Source organism: Rhodofomes roseus (assembly GCF_022264815.1).
Source record: "Rhodofomes roseus strain CIRM-BRFM 1785 chromosome Unknown C8Q71scaffold_8, whole genome shotgun sequence".
NCBI classification, from domain to species: domain Eukaryota; kingdom Fungi; phylum Basidiomycota; class Agaricomycetes; order Polyporales; family Fomitopsidaceae; genus Rhodofomes; species Rhodofomes roseus.
The window spans coordinates 1,182,087-1,196,860 of NW_025952964.1; the positions used below are offsets into that span (position 1 = coordinate 1,182,087).

Genomic DNA, 14,774 nt, shown 5'->3' on the forward strand with positions numbered 1-14,774 from the left:
GCGAGAAGAGGAGAAAATGAAGGAGAGCGGGGTCTAGGTAGTGCGCGGACGACGAGGATGGACGAGGAGGACGCGAAAAGCTCGGTTCGCCTCGAAAAATGCCCTCTCCATCGTATTTCGATCTCCGACACAATCCGGGGATCGCCGCCACCGCCGACTGCCTTATAAGGCACCGCACGGCTCGGTTACGTAAGCATGCCTCATACCGCAACGGACTCGCGCCTGCGCAACATCGCTCGCCTCCTCGACGACCATGCATCCCTTTGGCGGCACGCCCATCTGCCCGCGATGCAACAAGGCCGTCTATGCCGCAGAACAGGCGAGTAATATGTCTCATCGCTTGACGGACTTCTGACCCTGCAACTGCAGATTATGGGTCCTGGCCGCAGGGTATGTTTCCGCGCTCCGTTCCCTCGACGATCATGCTAAACTGCGCGAATCCGGTAGCTGTACCACAAGGTATGGCCATAGCGACCCAATATTCATGTAGTATGCTTACATGGACTGCTCACAGCCTTGCTTGGCTTGCACATCCTGTGGGAAGCGATTGGATTCCTATAACCTATTGGAACACGACCAGGAGGTGAGATTCCTCGTTTCTCGTGAACTAACACGAATATCTGACATATAAGCACACAGCCCTACTGGTAGGTACGCCGTACACTGCAATATCTCGAAGCTAAGCCTCTGTTTGCAGCAAGAACTGCCATATGAGGCTCTTCGCAACGCGCACCCTTGGATTGCAGAACCTGCCCAACCGCGACGAGGTCCCTCTCAGCTCCCCGCCCACCTCGCCCACGCGCAACAGCTTCTCACTTACGCGCGCTGCCTCCCCGCCCGCTCGCTCTTCCGCCGCCCCGCCTCTGCCTGCCCGGAGGCACGCCACAGGAGGGTCCATCGGCGATCGCTCGGCTTTCCCAGCACCGTCCTCAGGTCCTCCGGTACTCAGGCCGACGAGGGCTCTGAGCCCCATCCGGGGGTCTGCGTACCGCTCGCCGCCGCTGGACGACGTGCCCGACGAGGAGGATGCGCAGACGCAGCCGCAGACGGACGGCACGGAGGAGTTGGCCGCGCAGACTAACCCCACAGGATCGACAGCGACGCACACAGGCCGTGGCCAAGGCGGGCTCCCCCGCACCGTGCCGCTCAGTCCCGTACGCAACCGCTTCGGAGGCAGCATCTCCAGCACCGCGAACGGGGCCGCGCCAAGCATAGATGGCGAGTCTGCGGGTGCTACGCCTGCAGGGCGGACGCGCTCCCCGGACGCCAGGATGACGGGCACGGTCCCGCTCGTGCCCACCAGTACGGGGACACGCTACGGGATGGCGCTCGGCGGCCGCTCACCCATGACGCCGATGATGACGGGCACTGGGAGGCAGTGGGGGCTCGGCGGTGCGAACCCGCTGTGCGGGAAGTGCGGCAAGACGGTGTACTTCGCGGAGCAGGTGAAGGCGATTGGGAAGACGTACCACAAGGGCTGCCTGCGCTGCTCGGAGTGCAACACATCCCTCGACTCAACGCGCCTCACGGAACGCGACGGGAACCCGTATTGCCATCGGTGCTACTCCAAGGTGCGTGGGCTGCTCATTGGTGCCAGCGCGTCTCGCCCGTGGGGTTGTGCTGACGACGTGCGTGATAGCTGTACGGCCCGCAGGGCAGTGGGTACGCCTTGCTGGGCAAGGCGGGCGGGTAGATACCTGCCGGTGAGGAACTATTTCAGTCGCCAAGCCATGCTGCCTTCGTTTCCTCCGCATTATGATCGCTTCGTACACTCTTCCTGTTCCTATTTGCTGTAGAAGCCCATCCCAGCGCCTTGTATTCTATCGTGCTCTTACACTACATACGTTATCTTATAGCTATCTACGCCCATCGCTTCTTCGCGCCAGAGTGAGAACGTCCGCCGAGTGGTCTACAATCCGGAGAATTTGCGTTTGCTCCTAGACGACTCTGATAGAAGTGGGGAGAATGGACGCTATTCGCAACCTTACTTTCATGGTTCGAACTCCCATGGAGACCTTCACGTTGCTGTCAAGGACAATATCAAACCATCTCCGAGTCCGCATCGGCCGCGGGTACACCTTATTCACGTCATGTCAGACATGAACAATGAGGCGGCCCTCTGCGACGCGCCACTCTGCACGCGCGTTCCCGACGTCCAGGTCGCGTTGGCGTTTCAGCATGAGGGCCTGATCGACGGAGGGCGATGACAGCCGGGGAACGTCCCGGATTTGCGTGTCGGAGAGGTCGAGGTCGAGGTCTAGCGCGTAGAGCGGCGGGATGGAGAGGAGCAGGCGGCGCGGCTCGACGTCGAGCGTCGCAGTGGGGATGTGCGAGTGGGTCTGAGGGCTCGTCAGCACGGCGACCGGGCCTCTTCGAGAGGCGTGCTCACCAGCTCGGGCACGGCGAGGATGATCTGCAGGCCATCTGTGAGTGCGTTTCTTGACCACGACAGCTCCGGGCTCTTGGCTATCGGTGGGGGCGCCCGCACGGCGCTCTCCGCGTCCTTCTGCACTGGGGCGTCAGCAGTACCGCCGCCCTTCTTCAGTATCCCCTTGGGTTTTGCGGGAGCGCTCTCCGGCGGAGCCTCGAGGACCTCGACGAGCTTCTTCTTTGATTTGGCCTCGGCGCGCGCGGGGTGGCCCGCCGGAAAGAGGGACGCGGGGATCTGCACCGTGCGCGGGGCTAGGGTGCCCTTCGCCTTGATGTTGGGCGTCCCGATCTGGCGGGCGAGGGGGACGGCGTACGACGCTTCGATGCGCTGGAAGGCGAGTTCTGCCGTGACGGGCATGAGCCGTGCAGCGTACCGCGGACGGGGCTGGAGTACGGAAGGCGTACCGATGAGAAAGGTCTTGAAGGCCGGGTCCTTGAGTGCGCGCGACTTGAGGGACGAGTGGTAGATGCAGTCGAAGACGATGGAGGGCTTGCCGGCTGGCGGGCGGTTGACGTCAGAGAGGAAGCGCTACATACCGCGGATGGGAGTGCTACTCCGGTCAACAATGCATGCGAGGCAGGTCAGGACCCCTGACAATAGGCGGGGACGCCAGGTGCTCATCCAGTGTCCCTGGGTATCGTATCCCGGATGCTATGCGAACAAAGTGGACTGGCACGTTGGTTGGCTTGAGGTCTGTGATACGCCACGGGCGCGAAGTACCCACTCTCGCCACGACCCTGCAAAGAAACGGACATCCCCTCAGGGCGAGCGGGTTGTTCACGAGACACGGTACCTTCGAGGAAGGGCAAATGTCTGACAGGTTCACGTCTGGAAGCAGAAGTGCCGCGGTTCGCTCAGCCCAGAACGTGTCGGCCTCCCCGCCTATTGTCAAGGATTCTCACATGCTGCAAGGGGCGGCGAGCTTCGCAAAGGGAAGGACGGCACCGACCTTTGTCTGTGCCCTCGCGGGGCTCGGAGACGACGGCGGGGACGAACCAGCCTTGGGCGTTGTCCGCGTCGAGGACGTCCTCGCCGAGCATGGCGTTCTGGATGGCGTCTTCCGAGCCCTCCGGCGGAGGCGGCATGTTGGGGTCGTATGCGACGTTGACGAATACCTTGGCCCCCTTGGGGATAGCGAGGGTGGACGCAATGTCCGGGGGCCCGTCGAGCCGCTGGTGCGGGGAGGCTGATTGAGCGGTGTGCGTGTGGGGGGGAGGGGTTATCCTGGACGCCTGGAGCGCGACGGACTTGACACAGAAGCCGGGGGCCGGCGAGAGAGCGACTGTGATGTCGTGCATCGTCCGAGGCTGTAATTCCAGACGAGGGGAGGGTGAGAGGGTGGCGAGCGCGCGCTCCGGGCTCGCGGGCAGGCGCCTCTGACTCGATCACTTCTGCTGTCAGTCCCCGCCCAGCTATAAGAGCGCACAACCCTCTCTCGCTCAGCAGCGACTCTCCGCCTCTCGCACCCCACACAGCCTACCCACCCCCACCCGCCCACACCGCCCGCCATGTTCAAGTCGTCCAAGATCGTCACCCCCGTCCCGGAGGACGACGAGAAGATGCAAAAGTACATCCAGGATCGCCGTGTCATTGGCGTATGTACCGCACCCCCCAGCCTCTCCGACGGCGCTGACCTCTCTTGAATACCCAGTACGACCCCCTCGTGCAGCCCTCGCTCCTCCGCCACGAGATCAAGCTCAGCCCCGAGTCCCAGAAGACCATCGCCTCCGCCCGCTACGCCGCCTCCAAAATCCTCGCAGGCCAGGACGACCGCGTGCTCGTCATCGTCGGGCCCTGCTCCATCCACTCGCCCTCCCAGGCCATCGAGTATGCCACCCTCCTCAAGTCCAAGATGCCCGAGTGGAGCAACCTCCACATCATCATGAGGGCCTACTTGTGCGTCCATTCTCTTCGCAGTGTGTCCGGGTGTCTCTGCGCTGCGCCATACCACGCTTGCCACAGGCCATCCGACGCACTAACCTCCTTTCCACCCGCATACTGACGCATCCTCACAGCGAAGTAAGACACTGACCCGCATTGTCCCTCCCACACACTCACCCCCTCCCAGAAACCCCGCACGACCGTCGGCTGGAAGGGCCTCATCAACGACCCCGACATCGACGGCTCCTTCCAGATCAACAAGGGCCTGCGCATGGCGCGCCAGCTCCTCTGCGACCTCACCCACATGGGCGTCCCCGTCGGCTCCGAGCTCCTCGACACCATCTCGCCCCAGTTCATCTCCGACCTCATCTCCTGGGGCGCCATCGGCGCCCGCACGACCGAGTCCCAGCTCCACCGTGAGCTCGCGTCCGGTGTGTCCTTCCCGATCGGCTTCAAGAACGGCACGGACGGCAGCGTGAGTGGGTTACCTGCCGCGGGTCGTGTGTGTGCTGATGCGCGGCGGTAGGTGACGGTCGCGGTGGACGCGATGCGCTCGAGCTCGAACCCCCACGCCTTCATGGGTGTCACCGAGCAGGGCCTCGCCGCCATCGTCAAGACGTCGGGCAACCAGGTACGCAGCACTGCACGGGTCGAGGACCCGAGGTTGCTCACAGTGCCGCCCAGGACGTGCACGTCATCCTCCGCGGCGGGACCAAGGGCCCGAACTTCGCCGCCGAGCACGTCAAGGCGGCGGCGGCGCAGATCGAGAAGGCGCGCCCGCAGTACCACCCGTCGATCATGGTCGACTGCTCGCGTGCGTGTGCTCCCCTCCGCCGCGCACCGCTACTCACCCCCGCGCAGACGGCAACTCGCAGAAGAACTACCAGAACCAGCCCAAGGTGATCGACGACATCTGCGCGCAGCTCGTCGCGGGCGAGAAGCACCTCACGGGCGTGATGGTCGAGTCGCACATCAACGCGGGCAGGCAGGACGTGCCGCCCGAGGGCCCCGCCGCGCTCAAGCACGGCGTGTCCATCACGGACGCGTGCGTCGACTGGGAGGCCACCGTCGAGATGCTCGACAAGCTCAACCAGGTGCGTGCGGCTGCGGTCCGGTCTGGGTGGGGCTGACGCGTGGGCAGGCGGTGAAGCAGCGCAGGATGAACTACATCGAGGCGGGCCTCAAGAAGCCCGCGGCGTTCCAGCGCGTCATGAACTCATGAGAGGCCGCTCCGAGCGAACGCAGACCCAGCCGCGGCGGAGTCGGAGGGCTCGCCCGTGTACGCTATCGTACCACGCACTGACCATGTACCATCACCCCCACGCACCTACGAACGCGTCCATGTTGTACTTGTCCCCGTTGCTGTCACACCATCATCATTAATAGACGTCTGCTGTACACCTGCTGCTACTCGAAGCCGGCGGTATCTGCCAGTGGTCCGCCGGCACGAGGGTGGTTAGATGAGATTCGGGCGAGATAGATGAGTGCGGCGTTGGCGGAATCCGCCTCGAGGCGAGGGCCGTTGATGAGCGAAGCCCTCCACGATTGATTTGGGCTCGGTGCGGCGTGGTGATTAATGGCGGGGCGGACAGCGTTGTTCGCCCTGCTGCCCGCCGATCGTCCTCGGGAAGGCCTCGCGCGCTGATCGACGACGGATGCCCGCCACAATTAAAGCGGCCCATCAGATCCCTGGGCGGTTCGAGGAGGCGCACAGTCTGTGGTACGGGTTGCGGAAATTGGAGGCCCTTGTGGGTGGTGAGCAGCGCGGTGCGTGGAGGAGAGTGTCCATCAATTATAATATATAGGGCATATGTATAGTGCACATCTCCGCAAATAGCGATAGCAAATACATACTAGTCATAACTAGGTGAGATGTCAACAGCGCGACGCAGACAGACAGGGAGATAGGGAGACAGAGAGAGATTTCCATCGATACATGTCCTTTTACCTTTGCTTTACCGTACCGGGTCCGGCAGCTACACATTCAGGTTTACGCGGTGTACTCTATAGGGTGCTGATCAGTTCCTTTTTCGCGCGACAGTCGACGCGCGCTGGCGCACGTCGCCAAGAAGGGGGAGGAACAAAGGGAAGAAGGGGGACGCTTGGGGCAAGGCGAACGCCCGTCCAGGGGCGACGATTTTAGTTACGAACTGGCAGGAACGTGTCAGCGCACGCGGACGTAGCGTACTCGCCGCCAACCACTCACGCGCAAGAAGTCCGGTTCCTCAGTCCATTCCGGTTTTGAGCGCGCCTCACCGGCGGCCCGCAGGCGAGGCGATCGACAGCGAGGCGACCGCCGCCGCGAGGCCCTGCACGCTGCGGTGGTTCGCCGCGGGCTTGCCCGTGCCCTGCCCACCGCCGAGCTCCGCGCCGTCCAGCCGCCAGATGCTGTTCTCGTGGATCGTCAGCGGCGCGGACGTCAGCGACGACGTCGCCGCGTTCCCGCTGCCCGGGCCCCCGCCGGGCAGTCGCCCCGGGTGCGCTCCGCGGTACCCCCGTGCGCGCAGCGCGATGATCGCCGCGTCGCGGTCGTCGTACTCGTCCGTGTCGAGCGAGAGGTCGGCGGAGGAGGTCGACGTGCTCGGCGAGAGCGACGGCACGTCGGAGTGCACGATGTCCGCGAGGAAGCCCGGGAGCAGGCTCCCGCTCGCGGGCGCTGTCCGGGGCGGCTGCGTGGCGGCGAGCGGCGGGAGGGTCGGGAGCCGTGGGCGGATGTGGGCGCGGCCGTCGCTCGGGCCTTCGGGGGTCTGATAGATCGTGGCCGCCCGGTACGCCGACGGCTCGTCGAAGCGGCTCTGGTTGTGGTTGACCGAGAAGGGGGGCCGCGAGAAGGCAAAGGCGTGCTCTGACTGTGCGGACCAGGGCGACGTCGGCGAGAGCGGCGAGACGGGCGAGTGGTTCGTGGGCGAGTCCGCAGGGGCGAAGGACATGCCGCCGCCGTGGGTAGCGAGGCGCGGCAGCTGCAGGGCGTCGGGGACGTGCTTGCAGGTCTGCTCCACCTGTGTCGCAAGAACGTTCTCCAGCAGGGCAATACGCTCGGCTTGTACGGCGGTCGAAATGCTGTCGCCATTTCCTTCAGCATCTACGGCCACAAAAAGCGGATGCCGTGATTTTGTCAGTTCAGGTAGGAGACGACGTATTATGCGCGGACGTACAAGGGAAGCAGGTCTGGCAGACCTTCCGGCGCCTCCAGTTGAGGTAGTTGCATTTCAGGCAGACCCAGTCTCCGGGCTGCTTTTCAGCCGCGCCTTTGTTCCCGGTGTTGATGATCGGAGGGTACTGCTCAAGACTCATTGCTTAGACCAATCGCGTGTTGCACAATGGGAAAATGTGCCGCTCACCGTGATGACGGCCGAGCCACTGGGCCGGATCTGTCCCTGCTCGGGGAGCGGCTCGTTGTCAGGCCAGTAGATGATGCACGGCATAAGCGGGTCATTCGACACGTTCTGCACGCGCCCGCCGACGCTGATCGCGCGCCCGGACGGCGTGAGGAGCGGGTACGGGTTGGACGACCGCGGCCCCATCGGCATCGGCCCCATCGCGCCCATCGGCAGCATGCCCGCGCCGGGCGACGGCGGCATGCCCAGCGGCATCGGCAGCGGCGACATCATCGGGGAGCCCTTGATGAGCGCACCGGGCGAGCTCTGTGTGCGCAGCCGAGCCACGGGGGAGGCGAGGACGCGCGAGAAGTCGGTGTACATGGAGGGCGTCGAGTAGCCAGCGGAGGCGGCGAACCGCGGAGAGAGGCGGGCCATGGGGGGCGCGGGGTAGGAGGGGGGAGAAATGACCCGGAGATGGTCTGCGCCTGAGCCGATGGTCGGGTGGCGCTGACGACCACAACCTATGCAGGTGCTGTTGCGTCTGCGCAGATGGTTATTCAGGAAAGGCTAAGGGGCAGTCTTGGTTGAACGTACCCGAAGTTGTGTGCCGAACAATTAGCCTCAGCACAACTGCGTGCAATGCACATCAGCAGCGGGACGACGAGAGAAAATACGGAGCGACTCACATCCAGTCGCCGGCACGGAAATTGGCCTTTGGGTTGGGAGGGTTGCTCGAGATGGTGAAGCCGGCGGGGGACGACCAGCCGTCGTAGGAGCCAGGCGCTGCGTTGATCTGCGCGGACATGTCGACTGTCCAAGGATGCGCGCTGCCCGGCGAAGGAAGCGGTTGTCGCGGGGAAGGAGCGACGATGCTGGCGAAGTTATCCTCAAAAAAGAGTGTGGCGTCAAGCTGGTAAAAGCGATGAGTAAAATTGTGCAGATGACGAGAAGGAAACGGAACGCACAAGGACGTCAGACGGAAGGTAAGGCGCGTAATCTAGAGAAGTCGGCAGGAGGCCTGAACAGCTTGCAAGAGGGGGCTCGGAGGGGAAAGTCTGGGGAGCAAGATTACAGTTAGCGGTAAGGTAGGAAGGAGGATGGTGGACGAAGGAGACAGAGGCAGGTCGGGCTCGGGGATGCCCCTGAGCGAGGCAGAAGAGAGCCGGTTGGCCCCCGGCTCTCGTTCTTCAGGAGCATCTCCTGCACCGACGAGCGCCGGCCACCACTCGTGCCTGAACATTTCACGCCGTGACGTCAGCCATATAAGGCAGGCCCGCCCTCCGCCATCAAAGAGCAGCAGACTCACCTCGTCGACGCGCAGCGGCGGCATGGACGCGTCGGGGGCGCCGTGTGGCCAGTCGCGGCGGGGCGCGGGCGGGGCGGACGGCGGGCAGAGGCTGCGAAGCGGATGGGGGCGCTGCGGCGGAAGATGAGATCGATCGACGAAGGGGCTCAACAAATTGCCATCAAAGCGTTCGCCGCTGCACAATGGGCCCTCGCCGCTCCCTCGGGGTCCGCCGCCCCCGTCCACCCAGCCCCCCGCCCGTCCGCCGACCGACCATCGCCCCGCCGGCACATCCGCCGTCGGCAGCGGCACACTCGCCGCAACAGTCTTGTCCGGGCTGCAGAACATCGGCCGTGAAAGGTGGCCAGGACACAAGGCTGGGGGCCCATATCCGACTCCGTGTTATATGAGTCCGAGTAGCCAGCGAAGTGGTCGCTGCCATGTGTGACAGCATGCTTCTCCGCTCGCTCGACACGTCCGAGTCGACAGCCTACTACTGAATGATGCAGATCGTCGGCGAGCAGCTCGACTCCTTCCTTCCCACATCTCGCGCCGCGCGCTCCTCCATCAACTTCGCTGTCCACACTCGTTGACGTGCACACCACAATACCACCGCCTTCGTCCGAACCTTGACTCTCGCGACACATATCACAGTGCTGCGGTTGCTCGCTAGCCAGCTGCCGGAAATGCCGGATACCTATACTCGGCCACCGGACCCCATTTCTGCGTCCTGCTTCATCTGTTCATCTTCGTTGGGACATATGTAAAATCTTTGTCTGCTCTTTGCATCATTTTCTCTCCTTCCCTACATTGTGGCCTATCCCTGGCTTCCTTACTGCTCAGAAAGTCCAATCCACGTGTTCCCAACGTGTAACGCGGAGCGTCACGCGCCGTGACGTTTAGTGATGTTCCTAGGAGTGCAACCATCGCTTTGCTGACTGACTTGTACTGTGGCTGAACCAGTAGTGAAATTTAGTACAGTAGTGAAAACAGGTAGGATCCCGAGCCCATATACGTTCAGTTTGCCCTCCAAAAATGGTATAGGACTTCTAGATAGTATCTCAGACTAAGTTAAGGCTCCAACCATTCATTATCCATAAGTATACAGAAATAAAGGATATATACAGTATATATATGTATATATATGGTTTATATGGTTTATCTACTAGTGTGTAAGAGCAACTTTATCTCTAGCAGAATTCCAAATAGTTGGTTCTCAACCACCTTTTGCTACATACAGCCTGGACAATGGTCTCTTTCAGGGAGCAGTCAAGGCAGCTCAGACCTAGCACAGAGTGACAGGCTTGATGCTATTTGGGTTATTGTTTGCCTCTATGTTGTCTTTTTCAATGATCTGCAGAAATTAGTCATGTCTCATAACCAGCATCATCAAGGTGCTGATGAGATCTATGTTTGTTAGAGCAAACAATTATGGTGAGTTTGCAAGCTCAGCCACAATAGCACCCCACCAAGATGAATAAGGGGCAAAGGTGTATATATACATAGAGGAATTAGATGTATTTGCCTTACAAAAAATAGCCCTTTGGGAATCAATTCTACTGGGACTTGTAGTTGGGATACTTGCATTTGTTGTACTATTTTTTGTCTATTCTCACAATTTTGATCCTAGCAGTCTTTGACGAAGAGATCATTCTGGCAAGAATTGTAAGGGTGGCGGTGTAGTTCTCTTGTTGGGATTTGTTCAGTCATCTGTTCCTCTCATGGCATATGTAGACATATTGATATCATTCTTTTAAGGATTGGTACAACTTGTGATGTTTTATATAGCTAAGAGTATAAATACACAGGCGTAGAGGTCATATTGATACATGAATACACTGTACTTGTAGTCCAGAGTTCATGGATAAATGCTGTTGTTCACAGAACACCTGCTGATGTATGAATCAATGCATCATTTATGCATCGTGCTCTTGAGCTCTCATACATCAGAGCGAGCTATGATGCATTTGATGTATAAGGGCCCACAGCAATGTATGAACGTGCCTTCCATTTTGGGTGCCAAGTGCTAACCAGAGCGGCGGCTCCGGAGACCACGGAGTGGATGGCCGGCCATCGCACAAAATGATGTCATTGATGGGCACAAAGAAGCCCTGTCAGTCACGGTTCTGATGATGAGCAAGGGGGCAGCGCTGACAGCAATCAAGTCGAAGGTGTATTTGAGAGCTTCGTCAACCGTGTGAATAGACGTAGGGCGGTGTTATGGTTCTGTTTTTGTTTATAGAAAGCTAGTTACCGAGTTTATTGCCGAGTCAATAGGAATAGTAACCTCGGTGATAGAGATTTGTATTGCCTATACAAAGCGGTAACAAACGGTAAAATCCTCGGTAATCTTCGGCAATGCAATTACCGAGACGGCGCAAAGTTGAGCTGTAATGAGGATACCAGATCCACAACAAATACAAAAGAGGGTGGGACTTTAGTCAGTGCTGCTATACAAGTATGCAGTACTGCTCTTCAACTGGGAAGAGTAAGCTATGAATGGATTTGAGTCGGCAATGAATGGGGATTATTGCCGAGGTTTAGAGCTTTTCAGAATAGAGGATGAATTCTGAATACAGAGGATTAGTATCCAGAGGTTGATTCCGAAGGAATGGGCTTTTTTGGTTTTGAAGTCACACAACAGAAGTTGAATGGAAGTCTGTACAGCTAGCTTTGACTGCACAGTGACAATGGCAAGTTACGAAACCCTAATGTAGCAGCGCGAGGCCGTGCTTCAAGAGGGACTCACTAAGGCAATTAATCCTCAACCAGCTAATGGCTATAAGGCTTGCTTTAGTGTCAAGTGAGTTGCTGGTTAGGCTAACCACTTTAATTATAGTAATGCCACTGAGACGTGCTAGTATGGAACTAGTTGATACAGAGATCTATTGATGTTGGTAACAAGTTTACAGAAGTAGATGATGACTAAGCACCTTCTCTTACTGAACTCAACTTGTGAAGTCAGTCAATGGGTTACTTAAACCTTACTAGTAGCGCGAGGACTGTACTAAGTAAGGTTTCACTGTCGCAGGTCTTAGAGCGCGTCGGTAAGAACTCGGCGAGAGTGGTTGAGTGGCTAGTATGGCTAACTTAGCACTCGGGACAAAGTAAGACTTTGAGTGGCACACAGGGTGTGTTTTGGTGAAGAGTAGATGGTGGATTGGATGATAGATGTCCTTGACCGTGCTCGGGAATGCCCTTTTATGCCATTACCGAGGACACAGCCAATGGAGCTACATGGAAGTATATAGAAAATCAAGGAATGTCGTAGAAGTGTATAGTACATGTCCTTGACTCATTTACACCGCTCCAGAGGCCATTCTAGGAGAACAATAGGATCATAGCCTTACACTTCATTGTTTCCAACAAGGCAAGCTATGTTACCGAGTCATCCTAGTACAGCCACAGTACAGCCACTGTTTCAGGACTGTGATTCCCGAGGCATTACCGAGGCATGCAAGAGTCCGCATTTTCGGTGTACAGCCTAAGGATAGCACAGCCATTCAACATAGCTTCAGGAATGGCTCGGTAATTGTCGCACAGCCATTCCTTTCTATGCCGATACAAAACCATTATAACTCGGTAATTGATCGGTAATAACCATCATTTACCGAGCATACAATAGCTCTTGTATCAGTACTGAAAGCATCTGGTCATAATAAGTAAGAACACACACTAGAAACTCAGTAATAGTCCGTTTAGTAGATACAGTAACAAGCGCTTCTAAAGCATTAAAACGTCGGTAATCAATACCTCGGTAATAAAACAATGAAAGCGCTACATTGATGTCCATTGAGAGGAATAAAGGAAAGATAAGGAGAGTAAGATAAGCACATAACAAACCTTCACTGATGCAGCCACTCGGTAAGTAAACACTTCTAACGAGTTTCTGTGCACTCTGAGGCTATCAAGCCTCTATCCCTAACAGGCGGGGGAGTTCTGTCAGAAGGCGCGTGGCGAGCGCAACAGTACGATGTATGGACAGTTGTGAGTACCATGTGCAACCTGCTTCTGCCGCCGCTCGACGCTGTGCCTCGAGGTGCCCTCCCGGCTTTCCAGAATAAAATTTCTGACACTTGATCCTCTTGTGCCGTGACAGGAGCACTGATTTGGACAAAAAGGTTGGTCATAGCTTGTCTTCTACTCCTCGAGCGACGCACAGCATGGCATGGATACTTGTAGATCTGCAACTGATGCATATTACTCCGTGGCTTTCCACTCTAAATAAGTATACAATCTCCGGGTTACCTTGTTTCATGTTGGACTGATGTGATCAGGACAGATTAATGACAGCCTGCTCATTGCTGCCTTCTGCCGACGGCGTGGCTTTAGCTGAGTGTGTTTCATTGCTCTTTTTGGAGAACCATACAGTGGGGCATTGCAACAATGACATGTAGCAGCAGCTGTGTCAATTGTACCCATTAAAGGTGTGTAGAAGCAAGCTCAAATTGCATTGGAATGACTTATACTGTACAGAAGCAGGTTTGTTCAGACTACATCTTGACTAATACAGCTGCCAGTACCACAGGTTGACAACATTGATGTCACCAGATTGTGAGTGCACCCAACACAGTTTGCAGATCCTTGCTGCAGAGATGGTGACTGTTATGGACTGGGATTGCTAACTTACCGAGTACTTACCTAGTAACAACTGTCGGTAGTTACGTAATTGTAGTCGCCTTAGTTAAGAAATGAATTGAGGATTATCTCGTTGTGAAGAGGATTAACACAACAATTTGAGTGATTGACTTATGAGGATTAGTTGATCGAGAATCAATTTCGCTCAACAAGTTCAAGCACTAAGTCCGGAGCGGCACAGTAGTGCCTACATTCTTAGTGAAGCTAAGAAACTTGGTTGATCGAAGTAAGTCAGTTACGACTATAGTGAATAGAGCGTTACAACAATAGTTGAGGATGCCACTAAGCACGAACCCGACTCTAACCGTAGATCGATGAAGCTTACTCTTACCGAACCCTTCAGAGTAGCGCGGGGCTATACTATTGAAGGGGTCAAGGTAGATCGACTTAGCGCACGGCTATAAGTACGATCAACCTTAGTATGTCCAGCGCGGGGCTATGGACAATCGAGTGGCTCACACCGATGGATTGAAGTTCATTGAAGAGAGTGTTATTCGTCCATACTCTACAACAGCGTTTATATATCTACAAAGAGTCCTAGAATATTCCATATGTGAACAATAGTCCCATTGAGATCCTCGGTCGACTGCCCGTGTATTCATTGTTCAAAAGCCGAACCAATCGGCCTTGGTTTGGTCACGACAGGTGAGTCTAGTCAAGTCAATCGGAGGTCCGGCACAGTCTTCCTTAGTCACTTGACTTAAGTCTCAAGTAGGCAAGTTCTGACTTTTCTTAGAAAGGAAGGCTCGTGCCGTTAGTCACGTGTCGGCGCTAGCTACTTGACAGACTTCGTGACTTAGACACTTTGATTAGATATTCCTAACATACCTCCCCTTGCCTACGATCACGAAGCTGTCTTAGTTTGAACAATGGTCGGCCCCCTGGATTACAATCGGTTCGCTGACTATATGCGCTTGGTTGGCAAGAGACATAACAAACGAGTTCCCAGAGTCTTGTTCAATGATCCTCTGCCCGATTATTGGACAGGTGCTCGACTCTACTGTCTTCAAGAAACGGTTCGATATGTCATCTTCGGCCCATGGAATTGGCGAGCCATTGAACAGATCTTAATGATCCACATCTTTGTAAGTGATCGGGCGATCGAGTCGATCAACTTATTAGATCTCTTTTTTCGAACGGACAATTGGCTGGAATCTCTTAACTGGGACTTGCATGATCCTCTTCCTCCAATTTTTCACGATGTCTGGGATTATCAGTG

General features: G+C 57.0%; 5 protein-coding genes across 5 annotated transcripts; 2 read left to right on the plus strand and 3 right to left on the minus strand.

The window, feature by feature from the left end:
• Positions 1–205: 205 nt before the first annotated feature.
• Positions 206–2,022, plus strand: C8Q71DRAFT_569621 (uncharacterized protein). Its single transcript, XM_047919423.1, has 6 exons — positions 206–319; positions 448–459; positions 515–583; positions 640–647; positions 698–1,571; positions 1,640–2,022. Exons 1-6 carry the CDS (start codon positions 254–256, stop codon positions 1,691–1,693), a joined length of 1,083 nt encoding a protein of 360 aa, XP_047779971.1. The 5' UTR covers positions 206–253; the 3' UTR covers positions 1,694–2,022.
• C8Q71DRAFT_755284 (uncharacterized protein) lies at positions 1,770–3,075 on the minus strand. The gene is made up of 4 exons (XM_047923538.1): positions 2,986–3,075; positions 2,836–2,928; positions 2,390–2,772; positions 1,770–2,339 (listed from the first exon to the last, which is right to left on the minus strand). Exons 1-4 carry the CDS (start codon positions 3,050–3,052, stop codon positions 2,094–2,096), a joined length of 789 nt encoding a protein of 262 aa, XP_047779972.1. The 5' UTR covers positions 3,053–3,075; the 3' UTR covers positions 1,770–2,093.
• Positions 3,076–3,790: 715 nt separating this feature from the next.
• C8Q71DRAFT_569693 (uncharacterized protein) lies at positions 3,791–5,613 on the plus strand. Its single transcript, XM_047919425.1, has 7 exons — positions 3,791–4,026; positions 4,083–4,331; positions 4,500–4,787; positions 4,839–4,943; positions 4,997–5,126; positions 5,174–5,406; positions 5,454–5,613. The coding sequence occupies exons 1-7, from the start codon at positions 3,940–3,942 to the stop codon at positions 5,532–5,534; spliced, it is 1,173 nt and encodes a 390-aa protein (XP_047779973.1). The 5' UTR covers positions 3,791–3,939; the 3' UTR covers positions 5,535–5,613.
• Positions 5,614–6,251: 638 nt separating this feature from the next.
• On the minus strand, positions 6,252–8,610 carry C8Q71DRAFT_569685 (uncharacterized protein). The gene is made up of 7 exons (XM_047919424.1): positions 8,598–8,610; positions 8,319–8,542; positions 8,227–8,262; positions 7,654–8,173; positions 7,468–7,591; positions 6,519–7,394; positions 6,252–6,462 (listed from the first exon to the last, which is right to left on the minus strand). Exons 2-6 carry the CDS (start codon positions 8,435–8,437, stop codon positions 6,565–6,567), a joined length of 1,629 nt encoding a protein of 542 aa, XP_047779974.1. The 5' UTR covers positions 8,438–8,542; positions 8,598–8,610; the 3' UTR covers positions 6,252–6,462; positions 6,519–6,564.
• On the minus strand, positions 8,476–9,458 carry C8Q71DRAFT_569758 (uncharacterized protein). The gene is made up of 2 exons (XM_047919426.1): positions 8,598–9,458; positions 8,476–8,542 (listed from the first exon to the last, which is right to left on the minus strand). Exon 1 carries the CDS (start codon positions 9,263–9,265, stop codon positions 8,630–8,632), a length of 636 nt encoding a protein of 211 aa, XP_047779975.1. The 5' UTR covers positions 9,266–9,458; the 3' UTR covers positions 8,476–8,542; positions 8,598–8,629.
• Positions 9,459–14,774: the final 5,316 nt, after the last annotated feature.

What these genes read in the sequence shown, in the direction of transcription:
- C8Q71DRAFT_569693 (XM_047919425.1), top strand. Translation starts at nt 3,940, where the DNA reads ATGTTCAAGTCGTCCAAGATCGTCACCCCCGTCCCGGAGGACGACGAG. An exon ending in TCATGAGGGCCTACTTGTGC is followed by an intron (nt 4,332 to 4,499) that starts GTCCATTCTCTT and finishes ACCCCCTCCCAG; the next exon opens with AAACCCCGCACGACCGTCGG. An exon ending in TGCTCGACAAGCTCAACCAG is followed by an intron (nt 5,407 to 5,453) that starts GTGCGTGCGGCT and finishes ACGCGTGGGCAG; the next exon opens with GCGGTGAAGCAGCGCAGGAT.
- C8Q71DRAFT_569685 (XM_047919424.1), bottom strand. Translation starts at nt 8,437, where the DNA reads ATGTCCGCGCAGATCAACGCAGCGCCTGGCTCCTACGACGGCTGGTCG. An exon ending in TTCCGTGCCGGCGACTGGAT is followed by an intron (nt 8,263 to 8,318) that starts GTGAGTCGCTCC and finishes CATTGCACGCAG; the next exon opens with TTGTGCTGAGGCTAATTGTT. An exon ending in CTGCCAGACCTGCTTCCCTT is followed by an intron (nt 7,395 to 7,467) that starts GTACGTCCGCGC and finishes TTGTGGCCGTAG; the next exon opens with ATGCTGAAGGAAATGGCGAC.
- C8Q71DRAFT_569758 (XM_047919426.1), bottom strand. Translation starts at nt 9,265, where the DNA reads ATGTTCTGCAGCCCGGACAAGACTGTTGCGGCGAGTGTGCCGCTGCCG.
- C8Q71DRAFT_569621 (XM_047919423.1), top strand. Translation starts at nt 254, where the DNA reads ATGCATCCCTTTGGCGGCACGCCCATCTGCCCGCGATGCAACAAGGCC. An exon ending in GCCATCGGTGCTACTCCAAG is followed by an intron (nt 1,572 to 1,639) that starts GTGCGTGGGCTG and finishes CGTGCGTGATAG; the next exon opens with CTGTACGGCCCGCAGGGCAG.
- C8Q71DRAFT_755284 (XM_047923538.1), bottom strand. Translation starts at nt 3,052, where the DNA reads ATGAGCACCTGGCGTCCCCGCCTATTGTCAGGGGTCCTGACCTGCCTC. An exon ending in CTTCAAGACCTTTCTCATCG is followed by an intron (nt 2,773 to 2,835) that starts GTACGCCTTCCG and finishes CCGTCACGGCAG; the next exon opens with AACTCGCCTTCCAGCGCATC. An exon ending in TCCTCGCCGTGCCCGAGCTG is followed by an intron (nt 2,340 to 2,389) that starts GTGAGCACGCCT and finishes ACGAGCCCTCAG; the next exon opens with ACCCACTCGCACATCCCCAC.